Source organism: Mesoplodon mirus (assembly GCF_964341445.2).
Source record: "Mesoplodon mirus genome assembly, chromosome: 4".
Classification (NCBI taxonomy): domain Eukaryota; kingdom Metazoa; phylum Chordata; class Mammalia; order Artiodactyla; family Ziphiidae; genus Mesoplodon; species Mesoplodon mirus.
Genome location: NC_138979.1, coordinates 102,385,926 through 102,408,381, shown reverse-complemented (window position 1 = coordinate 102,408,381; position 22,456 = coordinate 102,385,926). Strand labels below are relative to the sequence as shown.

At 49.4% G+C, this 22,456-nt stretch overlaps 1 protein-coding gene across 1 annotated transcript; it reads right to left on the bottom strand.

The window, feature by feature from the left end:
* Nucleotides 1-1,914: 1,914 nt before the first annotated feature.
* Nucleotides 1,915-19,430, bottom strand: EPB42 (erythrocyte membrane protein band 4.2; the record flags this gene model as incomplete). Its single annotated transcript, XM_082617310.1, is given in 14 exon segments — nt 1,915-2,077; nt 3,853-3,986; nt 5,118-5,272; nt 8,005-8,304; nt 9,331-9,573; nt 10,350-10,453; nt 10,740-10,878; nt 11,452-11,629; nt 12,519-12,623; nt 13,549-13,667; nt 16,536-16,766; nt 17,944-18,129; nt 19,335-19,343; nt 19,346-19,430. Coding segments are annotated over 14 exon segments (2,151 nt in total).
* Between the last annotated feature and the right edge of the window lie 3,026 nt (nt 19,431-22,456).

Below are 22,456 nucleotides of genomic sequence, written 5' to 3'. Positions count from 1 at the left end.
AAACCTTTAAAATGGAGTTGAGAGGCCAGAAGGGGCTGGGGCGGCTCTCATGCAGTACCACTCTAGGTCAGTAACAGGAGGGACTGTCAGTTTTGGACAGGAATGATGTACATTGCCTCTCCTAGGGGAAACTGACTACCCCAGCTACTAAGCCAGTGAGAACCCCTCATCACCCTGAATTCTTGCTTTCCTCCATGGAATTTTGTTCAAAACAACTCCCAGCTTCCTCCTTTTTCCTCTTTCATTTGTGGGACTTGCCTGTGGCTTTTCCTATAGCCTGTTTGACCCGAATTGCAGTTCTTTTTTATTCCTGAATAAACCCATCTTGCTGGTAAAATAACGCTGTTTTATTTTTTAGGTTAACAAGCTCAGTTGTTAGGTTTGTTCACCTTATTGAACAGGGTTGTTTTCCTTACACATACTTGTATTGTTGTTCTCTATTTTGTATTACATATCCCCAAATGTAAGTACAAAATTTTTATAAATCAAAAAATTTTAAATGTATAAGAGAGTTTATATAATATTAAGGGCCTCTTCAGTTAATCCTTTTGCAAAACCATCGCCAGTTAATTATATTTTTGCATCAGCCTGGAAAATCACATCTTGGAAAGCAAGGTAAACCTGGAAGGTCATATCTTAGAAAGCAAGGTATACAGTTATGTATATTCTGGTGACCTGACTTAGGCCTTATGTATGTACTACAGGTCTCCACACTTCTATTGCTGGTCCTTTGTCTTGTATAGATGTACTTCATCACATCTGCCCTTCTGATGTCCCCATGGTCTCTTTAGGTATAATCAGCAACAGCAGCTGTCCTTTTTTTAAATTCCCACCACCCTTCCTTGTTATCTTCACTAGTTTGTTGTATTTTTTAGATTCCACATATAAGTGATATCATACAGTATTTATAGTTCTCTGTCTGACTTACTTCACTTAGCATAGTACCCTCCAAGTCCAGCAACCATTCTTTTGAGAGACTAGTGTGTACTTGGGGTCGAAATTCCTTGAGTCAAGGGTTTTATTTTATTTTTTTAAGAGTTTTAATTTACTTTTATGAAGTGCCATTCTGTACTTTTAAAAAGTGTTATAAGGAAAAGGAACTAAAATCAAACAGTATCAAAGCAACAAAATGTAAGCAAACAAAAAAACTTGTAACTGTACAAAAAGAGTCCAGTTCTTTTATCTTTCTTTATAGGTCCTATTTTCTTCTTTTTTTTTTTTAGTAAGTCCTATTTTCTTTATACTTAATAATTGTGTATTTCTCTACTGGACCAAATTTATGTTATTAACATCAGACTTAATTGTGGGATATTTAATATTTAATAATATTTAACTCTAATAAGGACTTATCTGTAGCTGAATCTAGATCATTCTGTGCTCAGGTCTCATGCTGTGTGTTTTATAACTTTCTTCAGTCATCTTTGGATCTTTAAGGATAATGGTCAGGAATGGCACTGGTCAATGTAATCTTAGGATTACCTAAAAATAATATTTTTAGCTAATATTGTCCCATTTCATCAGAAATACAAGAATGATTTAAATGTTAGGTTCTTTTCCTTTATAAATTAATGTATGTATTAGTGAACAGTAAATGGTTATGAAGAACCCTGGACTCAAAAAATCTGAATTTACTTATCTGAGTGCCTTTACAAAGGCTTCTTTTTATTCCTCAAGCCCAGTAGTTTGCGTTCTAAGACAACTAGTCTTCATGAGCGCCTTGAGCTGGGGTGACAGAAATGAATGAATGTCTTTTCTATTGATTTCTGGGAATCTAGTTTTGTTCTTGGTCACTCTTCTGCTCAACCTGAACAGAGATCCACTTGTCTGATAAGCAGAGTTTCTCTTACCAGCACATTCGGTTTTAGATTGTAGATTCAAGGGGTGGTTGGGGAGAGTGATGCTGGAGCTGGAAGTTTAAGCTGGAGTTTCAGGGGCTACCACAGTGACACTTCTGAAGTTGGTTAGGTTCTGGAACATGTTGCAGTCCATTTCCACAGTGAGCCTCTGGATCCCCACCTGCATTGGTGTGAACTCGAGCTGGGTGCGCAAGGTGTTTCCAGGCTGCACCGAACTTAATCTGAAATAAAGGAAAAGGCAGGTGCTAGTTCTTTCCCAGGGTCATTGCTTTGCTGGCCCCAGTGACTCTGATCCTTACCTGCTTAAAGAAGTGGACTCTGAAGAAATAAACATCCAAGTACCTTGCTGTTAAAACAGAGGAGGTTTGAAGGGGATGGAAGGCAGGAGCCTCCTATGGTGAGCAGTTGTATGTTTGATCCTATTCTAAGGGCTTCCAAGTTGCATCTATTGTTTCACCTGTGACTTCAGTCTGGTCCCGTTCTTAGTATGTTTGGGAAGGCTGTTTTGGAACCCTCGTTGCTAACTGCAGTGGATCCAGTGGGCATATTGAGATGTCAGTATGTCAACAGGTGGTGTTTTGCAGCCCTATCAGCAGCCTTCTAGTCTGCCTGTGGACCCTCTTATGTTGACTGAGGGAATGGTGCAGATTTTTTTGAGGAGCTTTGCCCCACAATTGAGCTGGGAGAACACAAGTCTGGTTAAATGTTGGTAGCCCCTCCTCTCAACTTATGGGCAAGACTGACCCACTGAGTTTCTTGAGGCTGAGGCAGTGGCTTAACAACCAGACAACCTGTGAGGGACCTCAGGGGGTGGTAGGAGTAGGCATCATGAACTCTAAACTGTATGTATGTATTCAGCAGAGGATGCCGTGGACATCATGAGAGAAGGAGCAATAATGAATGAAGATGCAACATCTAAAACCAACAAGGCACTAATCTAGACTATACAGGGTTTGTGTATACACACACACACACACAAATCAACAAGGAATAAAGGAACACCAAAAGAAAAGTGGGCAAAGTTAAAAGCAAACTATACAGAGGAGGAAATAGAAAAGGCTAATAAACATATGAAGAGTTACAAATTAAAACAATAATGAGATATTACCTTATCCTGTTAGACTGGAAAAAAAGACAAAGCTGGGTATTGCCAAGAGTGGAGGAATGGTAGGAAGATAGAAACTGTCAAGTACTGCTGGAGAGAGTTGTAGACTCTTGCAGGCATTATGCAAGCCAATCTGATAGCACGTGGTCAAACCAGGTCATATCCTATGTCTCAGCAACTCTGTTCCTGCGCGTATTTCCCCCCACCTCCCACAGATTTTCAGGCGAGTATGTAAGGGGAAGTATATTTGTAATGTCTGAGTTGGAGGCGCTGTGGAGTGGCGTGGTAGGAAATCGGGGGTGTACACGATGGAGTAATACGCAGCAGAAGCAATGGACTTGACGTGGGTGAATCGTAAAAATGAGAAAAAGAAATTAGACGTAACACCATTTACGTAAGTTAAGAATACAGTACTCATGAAGCAACAGTACTCATTTTATACATACTAAAAAAGGGATATGAAGGGTGGTAGTGGGAATGGGGGTAGGGAATAGGAGTAAAAGAGAATGTGTAAATAAAATCTGTATTGTGTTGTCGCTAGTAGAATGCAGCTCTCTGGCTTCACTGAGAGGCAGCCTACCCTCCCTGTGGCGTTCCCTCCCACCCAGCCCTAACCCCCTCACCTGCATTCATCAGCAATGCCAGGCTTTCCCTGTGTGACCAGGGCCGCGGCCAGCATCAGGTGCCCGAGAGGCACAGAGCCTCCGCCGTCACTCCTGCACCCACCTTGGTGGCCCCAGGATGAGAGAGGCCCTAATCCTTTAGTTCAACTCTGGCAGGTATTTGCTCTGTCTCCACAGACAAAGCAAAGAGACAGTCATCGATCTTGGGTTCCTGCCTTTCTGACCAGTTGAGATGTTTTTGTGGGTTGAGATGCTTGCGGTCTCTTACCTGTAGCTCTTCTCTCTGTGAATGAGTCCCCTTCCGAAGATGGAGATCACACAGCCCTTCATGGGAGCATCTAAGGAGTTACGGATGCTGACTGAGGCCGTAAGGGGCTGATGTTGCTCTGCTGTCTCTGGCATCTGTGGGAGATGCCAAGAGCACAGAGCTGCAGTCACTCCTTCCCCTGCTGGCCACCCTCCCTGAAGCCTCCTCAGTTACTCTCCTAGCTCTGCCATCCTCACCCAAACTCCACAGCTGACTTCTCTACCCCTCTACCTGCTCTTCCTGCATTTATTCTCACCCTTGACCCATCACTGACAACCTCTGATGGTGCCTTTCCCTCACTTAGAAACTTTGGAGGGTTTCCCATTGTCCTCAGAATCCAGCTTCGGTTGGCATTCGGAGCCCTTCCTGATCTGCCCCCAATCTACCCGCTGGCTCATCTGTGCCTCCCCTGACTGCAAGACACCCCAGCCTCTTCGGACACTTTCAGAGCCTCAGTGCACCCCTCAGGCTCCCCTCCTTTGGGCCTCTTTACTCAGCCTTCTGTCTGCAACAGCCTTCCCCCACCCCTGCACTGAAAGCTTACCCATTTTTCAAGGCCCAACACAAATGCCGCATCCTCCATGAAGTCTTCCCCAAACCCACCAGCTGGAATCAATCCCCTTTACTTCACTTGTCCCAGAGCGACTTTGTACCTCTCCTAAAGCTCTGACGTAAAAAACCACACGTTGTGTCTCCCTTGCCCAACTGTAATAACCTCTTCCAGAGCAGAGACCAGGTCACGTTCGTTTCGGTCTGGGTAGACATGTGGAAAGAGTAATGGACCAAGAGCCCTAAGCCTCTAAAATGTCCTATTTTTATGATTGTGGGCATGACGCTCTCTGGGACTGTTTCCTCCTCTGAACAATGGGAACAATTCCACCTCCCGGGGCTTTTGTATTAAAAGAAGTAAATGAGGTGAATATACATTGGCACATGCACAAAGTGCTAAATAAACATAGGCTGTTATTATCTCTGTAAGTATGGAGGCAGCAACTGGGAAGACCCCAATTTTAGAAAACTTAATCTGAACTGAAGTTGGAAGATTTAAACGTTAATAGCATGTATAAGAAACCATGTCTTTCAAGAGAAGGAGCTCTCAACCCAGCATTTCCTGGTAGTTCTTCAGCACGGTCACCTGCTCTGAAGCTTGAGGGGCTCGGTGCCTTCTGAAACGGGGACCTGAGTAGCGGCAAACGCCAGTGATATGGGGAAGGACTGGTGCCTACCTCGATGGCAAGGTGTGGTCTGCAAATGGCGATGTCTTGCTGAGCAAAGCAGGTAAGGCTGGAGTGTGTTGCCATAGCGGTGAGTCTGAGGAAACTATTCTCTGGCGGGTTTTGTTTAAAATTGGAGAAGGACAAGAAGGTGGAGATTTTCTCAGCTGAAACATATGACAGGTGGAGTCAGCGCCCAGGGGTGAGTGCATGCGCCCTGGAAACAAGCAGTAGTTTCACACACAACGCAAAGGAGTCGGGACCTCACTGAAGCCAGAAAGATGCCTCATTCCTCACAGCAATTTCAGAATTGAACTCAGTCAAGAACCCACCCATGACCGCCATCACCGCCGCCACTAACACTCTTGATGGACCACCTCCACAGGGCTGGGGAAAGGGCCCCTGTGAACTAGATCAAGTGAAGCTCTTGGAGCCTGTTTCCTTGTCTAATAATAACGCCTACCTGGAGGGACGGCTTGTGGTTCATGAGACAGTCATTAAGTGCTGGTCTCAGACCTGACGCCCAGCCGTGGCTGAATATATGTATGCTTAGTCCCTGCTTCTGCTCTTTCCCTTTTGCAGAGAAAATGAAGCCATCTTTTGTCCTTGAGGAAGCCTCTCGAGCTCATGTTCTCATTCGCAACCTACAGACGTAGACATCTACCCCTGCTGTTAACCCCCCCTCCGGAGGGTGAGGCATCCCCCCTGTCCAAGTCCGGTCCTTTGCTTTTTAAATCAGTGCCCCACCCTGACCCCACCACTGCTTAGCTGTGTAACTTTGGGCAAATTATTTAACTCTCTGTGTCTCGGTCTCCTCATCTGTAAAGTGGGATAATAATGATTCCTGCCTCATAAGGTCATTAGGATAAATGAGATGATGCATATAGAACACTTAACACCATGTTTGCCAAAAATAAGTGCTTGATAAATGTGAGCTATAATTATTCTAGTTGCCTCTCATTTCCCCAAGGGTTGCACCATCAATTATAACCCATCTCTCCTGAGGTTTCTGTCTTTTTCTCTCTGCTGATTCTTCCTCAGCATATAAGTGGATTCAGCTGTCTCTCATCTTAAAAGAAAACAAAGAACACCCTCCTCCCCAGTGTCCCTGGCTGACTACCACCAGATCTCCCTTCTTTTTCCATCCATTCTTCCAGGAAGGACTGCACACCTTGTCTCACTTCCTCAACTCTCAATCTGTTTAAGCCCCAGGAACCTGGTCTTTTCCATTGCTTCTCTGTCAGACCACTCTGTCAGTGGACGCTTTTCAGCCCTGACCTCTCATGGCCTCTCTGCTGACCTTGCTTCGTGCCCCCATCCTCTCTTTCACTTCTCAGTCTCTCACTCTGCTCTTTCCCTGACTGCCCCCTGCACCCCAACATGCTGGTGCTGCCTGGGTTTCCTCCTCACCCTCTCACAGTCCTCTCCCACTCCCCCCACCCCCATCCAGGCCTTTATCTTGCATACCAGGTTTAGGTTTCCAGCTGCCTACTGGCCGTCACAGCTTGGATGTCTTATGGGCTTTCAAATCCAACATGCCACAAACAGAACTCAACGTCTTTCTCCCCAAACCTGCTCTTCCCCATTTGCTGTATTCTGGAGGCTCACCCAAACTGGAAGCACCCTCTCCCCACATACACGAGTTCAATCTAGCCCACCTCTTCAATATGACTTCATTTGAAAGGTGCTGCTAGTTTAGTTTGTCCTTCATTTCTTGGCTTGATTATTACAAAACCTTCCAACCTCCAATCCAGTGGTTGTCAACATTGGATGTACGTTAGAATCATATGGGAAGCTTTATAAAACAATCCCAGTGCCAGGCCACACCCCAAATCAATTATAACAGACTCTGACGGTGAGGCCCAAGCATCAGTATTTTTAAAATTCCCCAGGTGATTCAACGTGCATCCAAGGTTGAGAATCACGACTCTAATACGACCCCTTCCATTCCATTCTGCCCATGAATTTCTGATCACATTGACTGCCCTGGTTAAAACCTCCCACCAGCTCCCCACTGCTCGGAGAACAAAACCCAAACTACTCAGCAGGACCTACAAGCCCCTTCATGATCTGGCCTTGTCCAGCTCTCACACCACTCCCCCACTCCATCCCTCCCTCCCTTGGAAAGGGAACAGGGTGGAGGGACTGGAGGCAGGGGGGACCGGTCAGGAGGCTGCTGCAATCACATAGACAAGCACTATTCCACTGATTCTCTTGCCTGCACATTGGAATCACCCAAGGACTTAAAATTTTTTTTGATGTTTGGGCCAAACCGTAGAGTTTCTGACTTAATTGGTCTGGGGTGCAGGCTGAGCATCAAACTTCCCCCAGGTGGTTCTGATATGCAGCAAAGTTGGAGAACAACTGCTCTAGTCCAGGGAATTTCGACCCTAGAATAACCCAGGGAGCTCTGAAAAAATACCAGTGCCTGGATCCCATCCCAAATCAATTAAATAAGAATCTGAAGGAGGAGGAAGAACCTGAGCATATGTCCCTTCTTCCTGGAATGCCCTTGACCCACTTTTCAGTCTGACACTGTCCTACTCAACCTTCAAGACCGAGGGCAGCCCGATTTACCTGGGGGCAGCCTGCTCCAGCCTGGGTAAGACGCTAACCCGCCATTGTACTCTGTTTACCTTATCAAGCACTTCTTACACTGCTTCTCACACTGTCTGTTTGCTTATATAACTGCAACCAGAATTGTAGGGTTTTTTCCCTGTGTGAAGCTCAATAAATATGTGTTGAATGAGAAAGAGAGAGAGAGAGAGAGAGAGAGAGGGCACACCAGGGGCTAGATGCTATCTCTTCAGATCTGCAGGGGGTGCTGTATGGCTGCTGCCTGCCCAGGGCAGGAGCTGGGTGTGTGGAGTGTCTGGGGAGGGGGGCCGTAGAGAGTTACCTGAGTTGGCACTAAGTATAAGGACAAGCTTCTTCGTCCAGAGCTTGGCAGCAAGGACACCATTGTAGTACACTGCCTGCAGCCCAACGGCCAGCTGCACTTCTTTATCATGGTCACTAGGGTTTAACAAGTGCACAGAGAACCGGGCGTCCCCTCCCAGGGCTAGGGAGCTGGGTGCTTCCAAGAAGAAATGTAGAGGATCATCAGTCTCGAGACTGGGAGGATGGATGCCATCGTCTTTCCCATGTTTCATTCTGTTTTCCTGGACCTTCTCCAGCACCTCTTTTTTTTGAAGAGATCCTGAAGAATGGAATAAACAAAGCAGGCCTCTTACCCAGCAGGTGTAGACCCTTTTAATAGCAGCCCAGGATTAAGGTTCATTTCCCCGCTGCTGCTCAAATGCCAAAGCCACATGAGCTTTGGAAACCTCTAGGTCCGTATGTAGCTGACCCACCACAGATACAGTGTATCTCTTCCAAGCCACTCACGGATCAAGTTCTTCAAGTTCTATGAATTTGCCCCTTGAACGGTGAGAGAGCTAGTTTTTGTACAAGTTGCAGGGACTTGAACCTTCCTAAGTGAAGAAGTTTGGACTTATTCCAAGGGCAATGGAGGCCATGGAATATTGTGGAACAGGAATATTCTGTAACATAATTATATTTGTGTCTTGGGAAGCTCATTCTGGAAACTGTAAGTTGAAAATGGAGTAATGATAGGGAGGCTGGAGGCGGGGGTCTAGTTAGGAGGCTGCTGCAATACTTTAGACGAGAGATGATGAGGCCCTGGATGACCTACAGGCGATGGGGAAGGAGATGAGGAGATGGGTGTGAGAGTACAGTGGGGTGGTGATGGGGGAGACTCAAGGACAGTGCAGGCCTTCTTGTTTGGACAAATGGGTGGACAGTGCAGTGGTGGGCTCCAAATCAGCCTGGAGGGGTGCTGAAGGAGAGCAGAAGAGAGAGAACATCTCTTGGCAGCTGGGCTTGGTATTAACTGTGCCGTTGTATAGCAGTGGTTCTTAACTGGGGGCAGTTGTGCCCCCAGGGGACATCTGGAAATGTTGGGAGACATTTCTGGTTGTCACAACTGGTGGCAGCGGTTGAGGGGGAGCTGGCATCTAGTGGATAGAGGCCAGGAATGCTGCTGAATGTCCTATGGTGCACAGCCCTCCACAACGAAGTCAGCCAGTCCAAAATGTGAATAATGTCAAACAGGGCTGAGAAATCCTGTTTTCTATGATGGGGAAAGGACCTCTCTTTGGCCTGCGTGTGTCTGGCCCATTCTTTTCCTCCTGTTGCTGTTTCAGGGCCCTCCTCTGCCCAGTACCTTCAGGATACTTGTAGTTCTGCGTGATGTCCTCACAGCGGTCACAGTCCACACCCTTGGTGCTGATGTTGTTGCCCACATACTTAGTGTTGGAGTCGGTCAGCTCCAGCGTCCCATCCTCATGGCACTTCCAGACCACACATGAGGCGTTTATCGAGGCAAAAATGTCTGATACTGCAGGGGTCAGCCCCAGCGTCCCCTCCTTGACTGCTTTGACTGGGACCAGATCACAGGCCTCCAGGACTGAGGGGGAGAAAAGTCAGTGAGTGAGAGGAACCATGCCCAGACCTCAGCTTGGGTCAGAGCTGCACAACAGCAGTCCCCATCCTATGCCCTATTGTCCCTCCCCTGGGATCAAAGTCAGAGGTGGGCACTAGGCAAGGTTTCTGAGAGGGCACTGCTGAGGTGAAACTCACTATTTAGCGACAACACTTTTTGGTCATGGCCTAGAGCAGGAGCCCTCTCAGAAACTGGACAGGTAATAACCTCAGAGGTACAGAGTACACGGGAGTTCCTAAGCCAGCTTGACTACAGACATGATAGGAATAGGTTGCCTTTGCTGAGCACTTCCTATGTGCCAGGCTCTGTGACAGTTCTCTTCCTGGGAAACGAAGAGCCATCCTTTTATAACTCCTGAATTCCTTCAGGAATTCAGATAAGCTTGAGCCTATCCTGATATCCTCTTCATCCACATCCAGAACCCCAGAAGTCCCACTCTACAAGCTGTCTTAAGACCCTCTGCCCTTCCATGAGACTCAGCTCCCTCACCTGTTGCTCTGAAGGGGGCTAGTCTCCCTGAGACCTTGGGGCCAAGATGGCTAATGCATTTGTTCCCTTGAGCCTGCGGGCATCAGGTCAGCATTCTGCTGGTCACTATCATTCCTGGCGCTTCTCCTGTTTTAGGGGATGCAGACCCCCTTTGGACCACCTGCTGCCCCTCTTTCCTCTCCGAAGGACTGCTTGTCCTCATGCAGCTCTGTGCAGCCCAGGGAAGTCCTGGGCCCATGCCCAGGCTTTACCTCCACCTCCATTAGGGGCACTCGGGTGCAGAATCTGCCATCCCTCATAACCCTGGGGCAGAGCAGGCCGAGCCATCCAGCACTCCGTGGAAGTCTGGAAGATCCTGAAGGTAGCAAAGGAAGCAATTCAAGTGGGGAAAAAAAGAGTCCCGAAGCGGTCCTAGAAATGACAGAGCTGTTACTAGGGGGATAGGAGGATGCCGCATAAAAGTGGTTGCAACACTCCTGGGAAGGGGCATGCACTCCACAACTCACCCTGACCGTCAGCATCCTGCCTTCAAGAGTCTTGAAGGCCTACTCTCAGCAGGGCCACTTGGGGTTCCCATGGTGACACCCCACGGGCTTAGAGCCCTTCCAGGTCTGGGACCTCATCCCCTTCGGGCTTCTCACCAGATTCTGCCTCTGTGGCCTTCTCCATTCTGAAGCCCCTCCTCACTGTAGTACTCATCTACGAGCAGGCCCCCGCCAGTGCCCTGGGCTGAGGTGAACGTGGTAACGACGCGGGCAGGGATTCCCAGGCCTCGCAGCACTGCATGGAAGGGGGCAGGGGGTCAGGGCACCAGAGAGGCCTGGGATGGGGGGGCAGGGTACATGGCTAGCATTTTCAGGGTCTCCTCTGGACACCGGGCACTTTCACTATCTTCAATGCCAAGTGACATTGTGGAAAGAGAAGGGGCACAGGCACCAGAAAGTTAGAATTGACACCAGCCAGACCCAGGCCATATGAGGGCCCAGAAATGAGGAACAAAGCAGTTAGACAGCAGGCAGAGTACACAGCGGAGCGAGGCTTACAGTATACACAGCAGGGCTTGCTTTCCTGGGGCAGGGCCAAGGGAAGCTTCGGGGAGAAGTGAGTTTGGGAGCAGAGCTCGCCAGATGGGCCCTACTTTGCCGAAGGGGCAGAAGGAGCAGCAGCTGGTTGGGAGGAGCTGCTCAGGATAAGTAGCTGGTTTCTTGGCCAGACGGTGCACCGGAAGCAGTTATGGGTGTGATGGAGGCGGGGAAGTGCTGCCGGTGGAGGAGCGGCAACCCACGAAGCAGGGCAGACACTGCGCCGTCGCCAAGGGGACATTTGGGTGCGGCAGGCAAGCCTGCTCTGTACCTGTGCAAGCAACGGCGGCCAACACCCAGGCCTGACCATCATACACGGGCCTCCCTTGGCCCTTGACCCACTGCCGCAGGATGGGCGTGCTGCCCCGGCGCTTGTTCAGCAAGGCCCTTTCCTCGGTGGTCTGGGTCTGCGGGGTGGGCAGGACACACTTCTCCTTGAGGGCGTGCAGCTGTTTGGGGGAAATGTGGGTGGGCAAGGAGGGCTCATCACAGTTCTCCAAGCGTGGTGAACAGACCACCTGCATGGCAATCACCTGGAACTTGTTACACCTGCGTGTCCCTGGGCAGTGAAAGCACTGAGTCCTACCCACTGGACCTCCAGGGAATTCCTGGGAATCCTCCTTTTTAACAAGTCCTCCAGAAGCAGGGGTTCATGGACCGTAGTGAAAAACAAAACTCAGGACACAAGAGCGGCAGGAGGGCTGCCCCTCGCGGGAGGGCTTTCGCTGCTCCTTGGCCTGCCTGGCTCCCATTCCTTGTAAGTGTTTGCACCTGGGGCCTCGAGGCCCACGCATCCCAAGCTTCCTCCCCCCTCATAGGCTGGCCCTGGCCCTCACCAGCTCTTCAGAGGCGTGGACGGAGCCACATGAGGAAATGCGGAACACGTTATTCCTGTGAGAGAACTTTCAAGGACAACAGGAAAGCACCAAGCTACCTTCATGGGAATAATTTAGAAATGAGAACAAATTCCTTTGACCACCTTAGCAGCAAACACTGGGTAAGATGGACCTGACCCCCTTCCTCCCAGGGACCTAAGCCCCCAGGTTGGGCTGGGGGTGGGGAGGAAGGGAGGGGGGAGCACTCCAAGGAAATCCAGGCCAGTTTTAGTCCTTGCTGGCTTGTGTCCTGAGGGGTGACACCTCCCTGTGCTTTTCTCTCCCCTGTGGGTGCTACTGTCCTTCCCTCCTCACTCAGAACCTTCTTCAAGGACTGTCCCCCACACCCTGGGAGGAGGGGACCACTTGTGATTTGAAGATTGCCAGGGCCGTAGAGGTGGGGCAGCTCTGTCAGAGGGCTGCCGTCTCGTGGCCTCCCCCTCCCGACCCTGTCCTCACTCACCAATGCGCCCAAGACACGGGCCACATGCACGGGGTTGCCCCACTTCTCCACCCGCTTGTCCACGCTCAGTAAGTCCAGGCTGAGGTCGATGACATCCTCCTCGAGCTATAAGAACCACACAGGGCCATGATGGTGGGTGTGCAGGTCAGGCATTCCTCCCACAAGTCAACCCCGTCCCCTCGTCCTTCTCCAGACTCAGGCTCCACTCCTTCCTGCCTTGCCCCCTCGGGAGTTCTGGCTTTTCCCTCTGCCCCCAGGGCTGCCTGGTCCCTGTGCCTGGCACTCCAGCCCTTTGCCTCTTCTGTTGTCTGCCTCCTGATAGCGTGAGCTCTTGAGCGCCAGGGCTGTGTCGAGTGTTTTCATTTCTATCGTTTTCCATGTCATTTGCTCTCACTGCCCCTGACAGGGCAGTCCTATGTGGGGGCAGATAAGACGGTAGCTCCTGCTCTTGAACGGCCCGGGGTTAGGAGTGAGGGGGACATGTGGCCGCTTAGTCTACAGATCTCAGCAACGTGGCCAGGACTCTAGGAGAGATGCCCACCCAGGGAGCACAGTGGAGAGAGTCACTCTGCCTCTGGGGGCTGGGGAAGGCTTTCAGAGGGCCTTAAAAGATGGGTAGGAGTTTTCCAGGGGATAAGGGAGGGAAGGTATTCCTGGCAGAGGGAACATTCAGCCTGTACATTCAAGGGATGGCCAGGGGCTGGAGCATGGAGTGGCTCTTGGGGAAAGGAAAGCAGTGGCCCGGCTGTGAAGAGCCTTGTGTGTCAAGCCCGGGGATTTGTTTTTTATCCTGTAGATGGTGGGGATTTAACAGAGGTTTGATTTGCATCGTCTTTAGGAAGATAACTCTGGAAGCTGTGGAGGATGGTCTAGTGTGGCTCTGAGGGAAGAGAGGTACCACGGGGCTGAAACTGCATAAAGAAATGGCCTCATGACCAGGGGAGTTTGGACCTGGCCACTCTGTTTGACCTGAGTACTGAAGGTTATGGGACACTCACTGTCCCCCAGGCTTCCCCGGAGGCCCCTGTACCTGGCCAAAGTCCCAGGGCTCAGCCTGGATGCAGTCAGCTGTGCCCAGGAAGATGAGGCCGTTCTGGTTCAGCAAGTACTCCCTGCGTTGAGCTTCATTCGCCAGGAACACAGCATCCTCTGGAGAGAAGCAGGCAGGAATGAGGCTCTGTGGGATACTGGGCTTGCCCTCCACCTCCAGGCCTCTGCCCTCCATGCTCAGGTGGGATCCAGCTGCAGGCCTTCTCTTCAGCTCCAGGCCTGATGGGGACTGAGGAGGAACCCCCTCTTTTCACCCCACACTGGGATCCAGGCTCCTCTCTGGTAAGAGTGGGGAAGGGGGTCAGAGTCCCTGGGTCAGCCATGGTGGCCTTCATGGTCAGCCAGCCAACAGGAACAATCCAACCTTAAAAGGCCTACTGGTTCCCGAAGATACTTGCAGCCAGAGTGCTACTGAACCAAGAGAATTTGGCAACAGCCCAGGGAGCGTCCCAGGGGGCCTGTTATGTGTGTGTGTGTGTGTGTGTGTGTGTCTCTCTCTCTCTCACACACAAGTTCAACCAAAAAAAAAAAAGTGATTCCGAAAAACCAGTCAAACATGTTGACAGGCATGAGCAGAAGGGAATATGAGCAGAAGGGAATTTGAGCAGGTATGTGTGGAGCGGTAGCCAGAGCATTAGTTTCCACCCAGGGTGTCCAAGTGGGTCTGGGACTCCTATGGTCTCTCCCCGTTGCCTCTCCTGCTGTCTTCATCCAAGGGTTGGGCTGGGGATCATGAGGAGGGTAGGGGCTTTAAGGAGGCCATCACCCACTCTAGGAAGCTGGGAGCAGCAGAGGGACCTGCTCTGCTTGCCAAGTGTCTCCCTCTGCCTGGTGCTAGGGGTGAAGTGGGGGGTGGTAGACTAGTTCCTGGAGACTAGAAAGAGAAGAGGATTTCCAAACCATCCCCCAGGATCCAACTGGGATGAGGGTACTCAAAGTAAAAGAAGGATGGCATATTAGAAATCAGGAATCCCTGAAAAACCTGGGACAGAGATCACAGAACCATGGGCCCAAGGAGACCTGGGCCCCTGCCCCTCCATCCTTAGTACTGTCTGTGGAGTCAGCTGGACATCACTTCTTTGGAAATCACTTTAAACCAAGGTGTTTGGCCCCAGGCCCTGCAGGCTCTGGGAAGTACATTTTCAGAGCATAGGTAGCAGCCCCTCCTCTTCTCTGCTTGGGTGTAGCCCCTCCCCCCTTTATAAAGTCCCTGCTTATGAATAGGACTCTTTCATTACAGGATGCAAAATTTCCTTTTGAATCCAGGAGAGCCCCATCTCCAAGTATGCTGAGACTGAATCCCAGATAATCTCTGAAAATCTCTTACCTCCCAGGTGAGCAGTGCCAACAACTCACTCCTGGCCAGACAGACACTGCCCCCCTCCACGCCTCCCTCACCCCCATAGAGAGGCCTTCCCTACACAGGTCCCTAGAAGCCAGGCATGGAGGCAAGAATCCTGGCACTGAGTCAAAACTGTGAGCTCCCTCTGAACCAAGCACTGTCCCAGAACTGTCTTTGCTGTGTCTTTGCTCTGGCCATCAGGGTCTAGCTCTGGATGTGGGCTCAGAGTCAGCGAGGCAGGTACACTAAAGCCTCAGTTTTGGAGGGAAATGGCTTGAGGGTCTTTCAGTGTACGGAGAGCCATGGGGCCTCCCCCAGCGGAAGGGGCCCTGAATCCACACTCACCCACATGGGGCAAGGGCACCTCAGTGGACACTAGTTCCCATCCATTGTTCAACCTGCCAAACCCCTTGGAGCAGAAGCAAAGGGCCTGAACTGAGGAGAGACAGGGCCACCTGAAAGCAGGGGTACTGCAGAACCCCAGCCTGGGCAAAAGAAGTGGAGATAGGGAGCTCACTGGGATTCAGGTGCCATATAGAAAGGGCCTCAGGTACTGGGGTGCAGGAACCTGGTAAGAGTTCTTCTACTTCCCCTTGTTCACAGCCCTGCCTCGCAATGGGGCTGTGAAAGGAAAAGGCTTGTCTGGCATAGCAGGGGCAGGCAAGCAGGAGGAAACTTTTCCCGTCCCCCAAACAACTGTTCAGGGAACACAAAGGTTTAAGGTGGGGGGTGGCAGATTCTAAAGGGAAGACAGATTCAGTCTTCAGAATGAGCAGGAAGAGGAAGTGTTCTCTTAGCTCCCGTTTGGAGCACGTCAGCCGTGTCTGATGACTTTTCTAGATGAAATAGTCCCGACAGCTAGAGCTGAGCTTTGCCAGAGGTGGCCACTGGAGGCCACCTGACCCCAGGAAGTCCACCCAGAGGCTGTTAAGCTAGGGAGGCTGGCTGTTTGATTTGTTGCTCCAGGCAGATATTTGGATAGGTCAGTGTGGAGAGAACCCAGCAGTCTGTAGTAAGGACAGAACTGACAAGTGGAGAAAAGCAGAGAGCGCAGAAAGGAAGATTTACTGTGAGGTTGAAGCTGAAGCTTTGGGCCCCCCACAAGTACAGACCCCTATAAGCCCAGGGAGGAGCCTTAGCAATTCAAAATTCTGTGTTCTTTTTCTGAAAGAGGGTCCCCCAAATTACATAAACTTCAGGTCCCACAAAACCTGGATTCACCCTGGAGACAGACTATGAGAGCGCAGGGAGGGAACAGAGAAGCCTGTCCCTCAGGTTGCCTCTTTTCCTGAAGCGCTTTCCGGCTCTTGGCCCCTGTCCTGTTATAAAAGAGGGTAGTTCTCCTAGGGTCATCTCAGTGAGTCTCAGCTCCTGTGACCAAATAGCCTGAGCCAGCACCAGACAAGCATCTGCTCTCAGTGGGGAGCCCTGGGCTGCTGCTTCCAAGGTGACCCCAAGAGAGGACCCTGGGTCTGAGAGGCCATTCATCCAGAGGGCAGACACCACAGGAGCTGAGTGCTGGTGCTTCCCTAGAGGGAGCTGGGCCCTGAGGCCTGGAGCAGTTGCGCCCCAGCTCCGGGGCCTTGAGTCCTTTGCAGCCCAGGCTGGCCAAGGTCCAAACTCACCTCGACTCCAGGGGTTAAAGAGCAGCATGAACTGGCCCAGGCATTGCTTCTTGCCCGAAACCTGCAGCAGGAGTGAGTAGTGGCCAATGACAGCGTCTGCGGGTGTGGTCACAGAGATAGTCCAGGACTGGTCATCTCTCTCCTCCACCATTGCACTCCACCACTTCCGGTCCCCAAGACTGGAAATTGAGAACGTGGCTTGGGTCCGGTTGGCCTTGGAAGGCTGCTCTCCTGCAGTCACACAGAGAAGAATTGGTCATTTGGACCTCTTTGCCACAACTCAGAGTAACAAAGTGAAGTATCACAAAGATGGAGCAAGTGAAAATTAGATTAGGAGGAGAATGAAAGCAGCCCATCCAGGAACGGGAGGCGGTAAAGGGTGATGGGAGAGCACAGGTCCTCAGTGCTCATGGACCTATATCTAGAAAAGGTTCATAGTGTATAACATGGGTGTAGTAATTATACCTCTTTCATAGGGCCGAAGTGAGGTTGTTTTTTTTTTTTAATACACTTATTTATTTTATTTCTGTATTTTTGGCTGCATTGGGTCTTTGTTGCAGTGCGCCGGCTTCTCATTGCGGTGGCTTCTCTTGTTGCAGAGCATGGGCTCTAAGCACGCAGGCTTCAGTAGTTGTGGCACATGGGCTCAGTAGTTGTGGCTCGCAGGCTCAGTAGTTGTGGCCCGCAGGCTGTAGAGTGCAGGCTCAGTAGTTGTGGCACACAGGCTTAGTTGCTCCGCGGCATGTGGGATCTTTCTGGACCAGGGCTCGAACCCGTGTCCCCTTCATTGGCAGGAGGATTCTTAACTACTGCACCACCAAGGAAGCCCCCAGTGTGAGGTTTTAATGAGATATTGCATGTAAAGCCCTTGGCTCAATATCTGACATGTAGGGCTTCCCTGGTGGCGCAGTGTTTGGAAGTCCGCCTGCCGATGCAGGGGACACGGGTTCATGCCCCGGTCTGGGAGGATCCCACATGCCGCGGAGTGGCTGGGCCGTGAGCCATGGCTGCTGAGCCTGTGCATCCGGAGCCTGCGCTCCGCAACGGGAGAGGCCACAACAGTGAGAGGCCCGCAAACCGCTAAAAAAAAAAATCTGACATGTAGTACAGATTCAGCAAGTAGTAGCAATTAAATGTTATATTTAGCCTAGGTTAAATCCCATTCAGACTTTTCTACAAAACTGGTATTATATACGCAACAAAGGAACCCCTTAGTGATAATGTGGCTGAGCAACTTCTGAATCATAATAAATGCTGCTTATTATGCATATTATCTCATCCTCACAGGCCCTGCCGGTGGGCAGGACTTCTGGAGGCCCAGGTGCAGTGTGAACCATGTGCCCCTTGGTGGGCAAGAGAAAGAACCCTCAGTCCTGCTGCCAAAGAGGTCAAGGCCTGCCCCACTCACCAGTTTGTGCAATGAGGACTACCTTCTTCAGGGTACGCAAAAATGTGCGGATTGGAGCCCAGAAGTTCAGGCTGATGGTGAAGGGCTGCCCCCTCCTCACAATGAGGCGCTGGGAGCTGATGTCACTGGTGTGGTGCTCTGCATTGTTTCTTGCTGCCTGGAAGTCGCAGCTCTTGATCCCCAGGCCTATTGTGAAAAAAAAAGAAATCATGGAGACTAGGCAAATATGACAACGTCAGTAAATGCAGAGACGCTGGAGTCAGAGACCAGGGTTTAAATCTTTGGCTCAACTCACTAGCTGTGCCATCTCAGGCAAGTAACTTATCTACTCTGAGCCTCAGTTTCCTCTTCCTTAGAACAATCATCCCTCCTTGCAGGGTTGTGGAAAGCAAATGAGGTAATGTATATAATACGCTTGGCACCATGTCAGACACATAGTAAGTCCCATTAAGTAGGACTGTTACTGTTATTAATAAGAGCGAAGCTTGTTCTCATTGTCAACCCCCCTTTCGGGTCCCAATCCAGAAACAATGAATAAAATCCAGAATTCCACTCACCCCTACTCATTTTTTTTCTAAGAACACAATCAGACAATTTTTAGAGCTGGTTTTGAAATCACTGAGTCCAGTTGTTTTGTTTTATACGTGAGAAGAGTGAGGCCCAGAGAGTAGAAGCAACTTACTCGAGATTGCACGTGGCTCTTTCACCTAAAGGCTCATTAAAACTGTGGTACCATGCAGCCCAGAAAAACGCTACAACGAGGGGGCCTGTGAGTATCATGACATCCTCTCAGGCAGTTCTCACTTTACATCAAGAACTTATAAATGTAAATGTGCTAACAGAGACCCCTGAGATTTCTGCATTCTCTGCTATTGCCTGTTTCCTGGCTTGGTGTCTGCCTCTGCCCCCTTTAGTTGGATTCCCTGGCTCCTACCTTCCTTCTCTCCCATTTAGCTTTGATGTACCACAACCCGGTGAGAAGAGCCATGTTAGGATGATCCTGGGATAAAGAATATAAATCCGTTTAACCACCATCACCATCTTACCACCATCATCATGACGATGACCAATTTTACCACCAACAACCTACCCTATTGCCACTCCATAGCCACGCTCCCAGTACCATCGCTACCACAGCACCCACCACCACTTCCCACCGTAACCCACCTCCATCATCTCCACTGCTGCCAGCACCGACTACTACCCTCCCCACCAGAGCCACACAACCATTACCTCCAGTACCACCAGTACCCACTGCCAGCCCCCACACCTCAGCCCCTCCACCAGCAGCAGCACCCATTTACTATCCCCCCACTACAGCCCTACCACCATCACCTCCACCACCATTAGCACCCACTACCACCTCGCCGTCACGGTCACATCATCGTCACCATCCTCCTGCTTTTAATGAAAACATGTAATGATGGAGGAGCTACTGAGAGCCCAGTAAGCCCTGTGGAGAGCAGGATTGGCTCACCTTGTCCCATGGCTGCAGGCTGCTCTTATCCACTTGGCTATAGGAAATGCCTGTCTTGAACTGTTGCTCTGAGCTTCCTCTCTGAATCTGTCTTCCAGACAGAAAATGGTGAAGGCACTTTTGTTGGCTTAAGAATCTGTAAATACTGGAGTTTCCTTCTGCTTCCCCACATGTTTGTCTCTCCTGCTCCTTCCCGTCTGGTATCTCTTGGACCAGCTGCTAGGAGTTCCCCTTTCTCGTTTTATCTCTTGTGCCAGGAGGCCCAGACAAGGCTATGTCTGGCAGGCTGGAGTGGGGGGTGGAGGGGGGGAAGATCTGACAGTTGGAGAAGCCCAGGTAAGCTTCTAAGCCTCTTGCTTCAGTGGCCTCAAGAGACCCTCAGAGATGTTACCTGGATGACACTGAAAGACTCTGGAAGGAGGCCCATATCCAGCTCCAAATTCAGGCCCTAAACATATCATGAGCTGCAAGTTGTTAGATGTTCATGGGCCATTTCGATAGTATAAAGAGAGAACATGTGTGTCTGGGATTCATCTGTGTGAAAGAGATTAGCGGGTGGAATTTGTTGGTGAAAAATAAATGTCCTAAAAGCAGAAGCAAGAGCTCTGCCCCTCCAAGCCTGATGGGTTTGGGACACTCCACCAGAAGGTTTGGAACTCTGTTGGGACTTCGGGCTTATGTCTTTCCTATTTCTACTTGTTTAGTCAACAAGGACATGACACAGAGGAGGATCTCCTATTTGGCCCTCTTTGGCCTCCTGGGTTTTATCTGGGCTTCTGAGACTGTGTCACCACCAGAAGCTCTCTCAGGCGCAGCTGGACTGGCCTGCATATATATGGCATATCTATAGAAGGATATAAAAGAAACTACAAAGACCATTGGTTGCCTGTGGGGAGGGGAGCTAGGGAATGGGGTAAGAATGTGATTTTTCTGCTGTTTACTGTTTTGTTTTGTTTTTAAACATCTTTATTGGAGTATAATTGCTTTACAATGGTGGGTTAGTTTCTGCTGTATAACAAAGTGAATCAGCTATACATATACATATATCCCCATATCCCCTCCCTCTTGCATCTCCCTCCCACCCTCCCTATCCCACCCCTCTAGGTGGTCACAAAGCACTGAGCTGATCTCCCTGTGCTATGTGGCTGCTTCCCACTAGCTATCGATTTTACATTTGGTAATGTATATATGTCCATGTCACTCTCTCACTTTGTCCCAGCTTACCCTTACCCCTCCCTGTGTCCTCAAGTCCATTCCCTACTAGGTATGCATCTTTATTCCCGTCCTGCCACTAGGTTCTTCAGAACCTTTTTTTTTTTTTTTAGATTCCATATATATGTGTTAGCATACAGTATTTGTTTTTCTCTTTCTGACTTACTTCACTCTGTATGACAGACTCAAGGTCCATCCACCTCACCTCAAATAACTCAATTTTGTTTCTTTTTATGGCTGAGTAATATTCCATTGTATATATGTGCCACATCTTCTTTATCCATTCATCTGTCAGTGGACACCTTGGTTGCTTCCATGTCCTGGCTATTGTAAGTAGAGCTTCAATGAACACTGTGGTATATGTCTCTTTCTGAATTATGGTTTTCTCAGGGTATATGCCCAGTAGTGGGATTGCTGGGTCGTATGGTAGTTCTAGTTTTAGTCTTTTAAGGAACCTCCATGCTGTTCTCCATAGTGGCTGTATCAATTTACATTCCCACCAACAGTGCAAGAGGGTTCCCTTTTCTCCACACTCTCTCCAGCATTTATTGTCTGTAGATTTTTTGATGATGGCCATTCTGACTGGTGTGAGGTGATACCTCATTGTAATTTTGATTTGCATTTCTCTAATGATTAGTGATGTTGAGCATCCTTTCATGTGTTTGTTGGCAATCTGTATATTTCTTTGGAGAAATGTCTATTTAGGTCTTCTGCCCATTTTTGGATTGGGTTGTTTGGTTTTTTGATATTGAGCTGCATGAGCTGTCCAAGCTATACTGTTAAATGAAATAAGCAAGGTATAGAACAGTGTGAACAGTATGCTACCTTTGTATAAAGGTGTGTGTGTGGGAGAATATATATATAAATTTGCTTGTGTTTACATAGAATGTTTCTGGAAAGTTACTGCTTCTATATAGGAAAATTCAGTGCTTGGGAGTAAGGCTTTTTTCTTTATGTCCTTTAGTGTCTTTGTACCACAGGAATATATTATGCGTTAATATTTAAAAAAAAACCCAAACTTGTAGGGGTAAGAAAAGGCTGACCAGAAGACTGTTTTCACCACTGTGAGCCCCCTACCTGGGAGGGCAATGGGGGAATTGTGGGTTGGCTCCCCTTTTGGGGTTCCACTTCAGGCACTAGCAAAGAGAATCTTCTCTTTCCTGATACAATTTCCATAGAGCTTCACAAATATCCACTCTCTGGCAGTATTTCCATTGGGCCACTTTTAGAGAAGCCTGTGATGAGACGATACTACTGTGTTTTGGGGGAGCTGGGGAAAGGCCAGTGGGAGATGTGAGGAGGATGTAGGCAGGAGTGACCAGAAAGGTCTGTCCTGCTTCCTCTTGCACCCACACCTTTCAACGCCCCAGCCTCTGACAGAACAACAAACTTTCAGCTGGTGTGCACCCAAGAAGGATTCATTTATTCATGTGTGACACAAATATTTATTGCGCACTGTTGTGATTCTGGAACTGTATTAGGCACTGACTGGTAATATAGTAATAAATTAGCTGGGTGGGTACTTGCCACCAAGGAGCTTATATTCCAGCAGGGGCAAACAGACAGTATTAAGTGCTTACACCATTAATTATTACTTGCTGTTGTGACAAGTGCTATAAAAGATAAGTTCTGAGTTCTAGGACCTAGATGTGGAGGTCAAGGAAAGCTTCCCTGAGAAAGTCATATTTAAGCTGAGAAACTGGAAGGGTAAAACAGTGAGCTAGGCAATGGTACAAGGGATGGGGTAGGAGGAGAGAGAACAGCCTGTGCAAAGGCCCTAAGGCAGTAAGCAATTGAAGGAATGCCATGGGACTGGAGCACAGA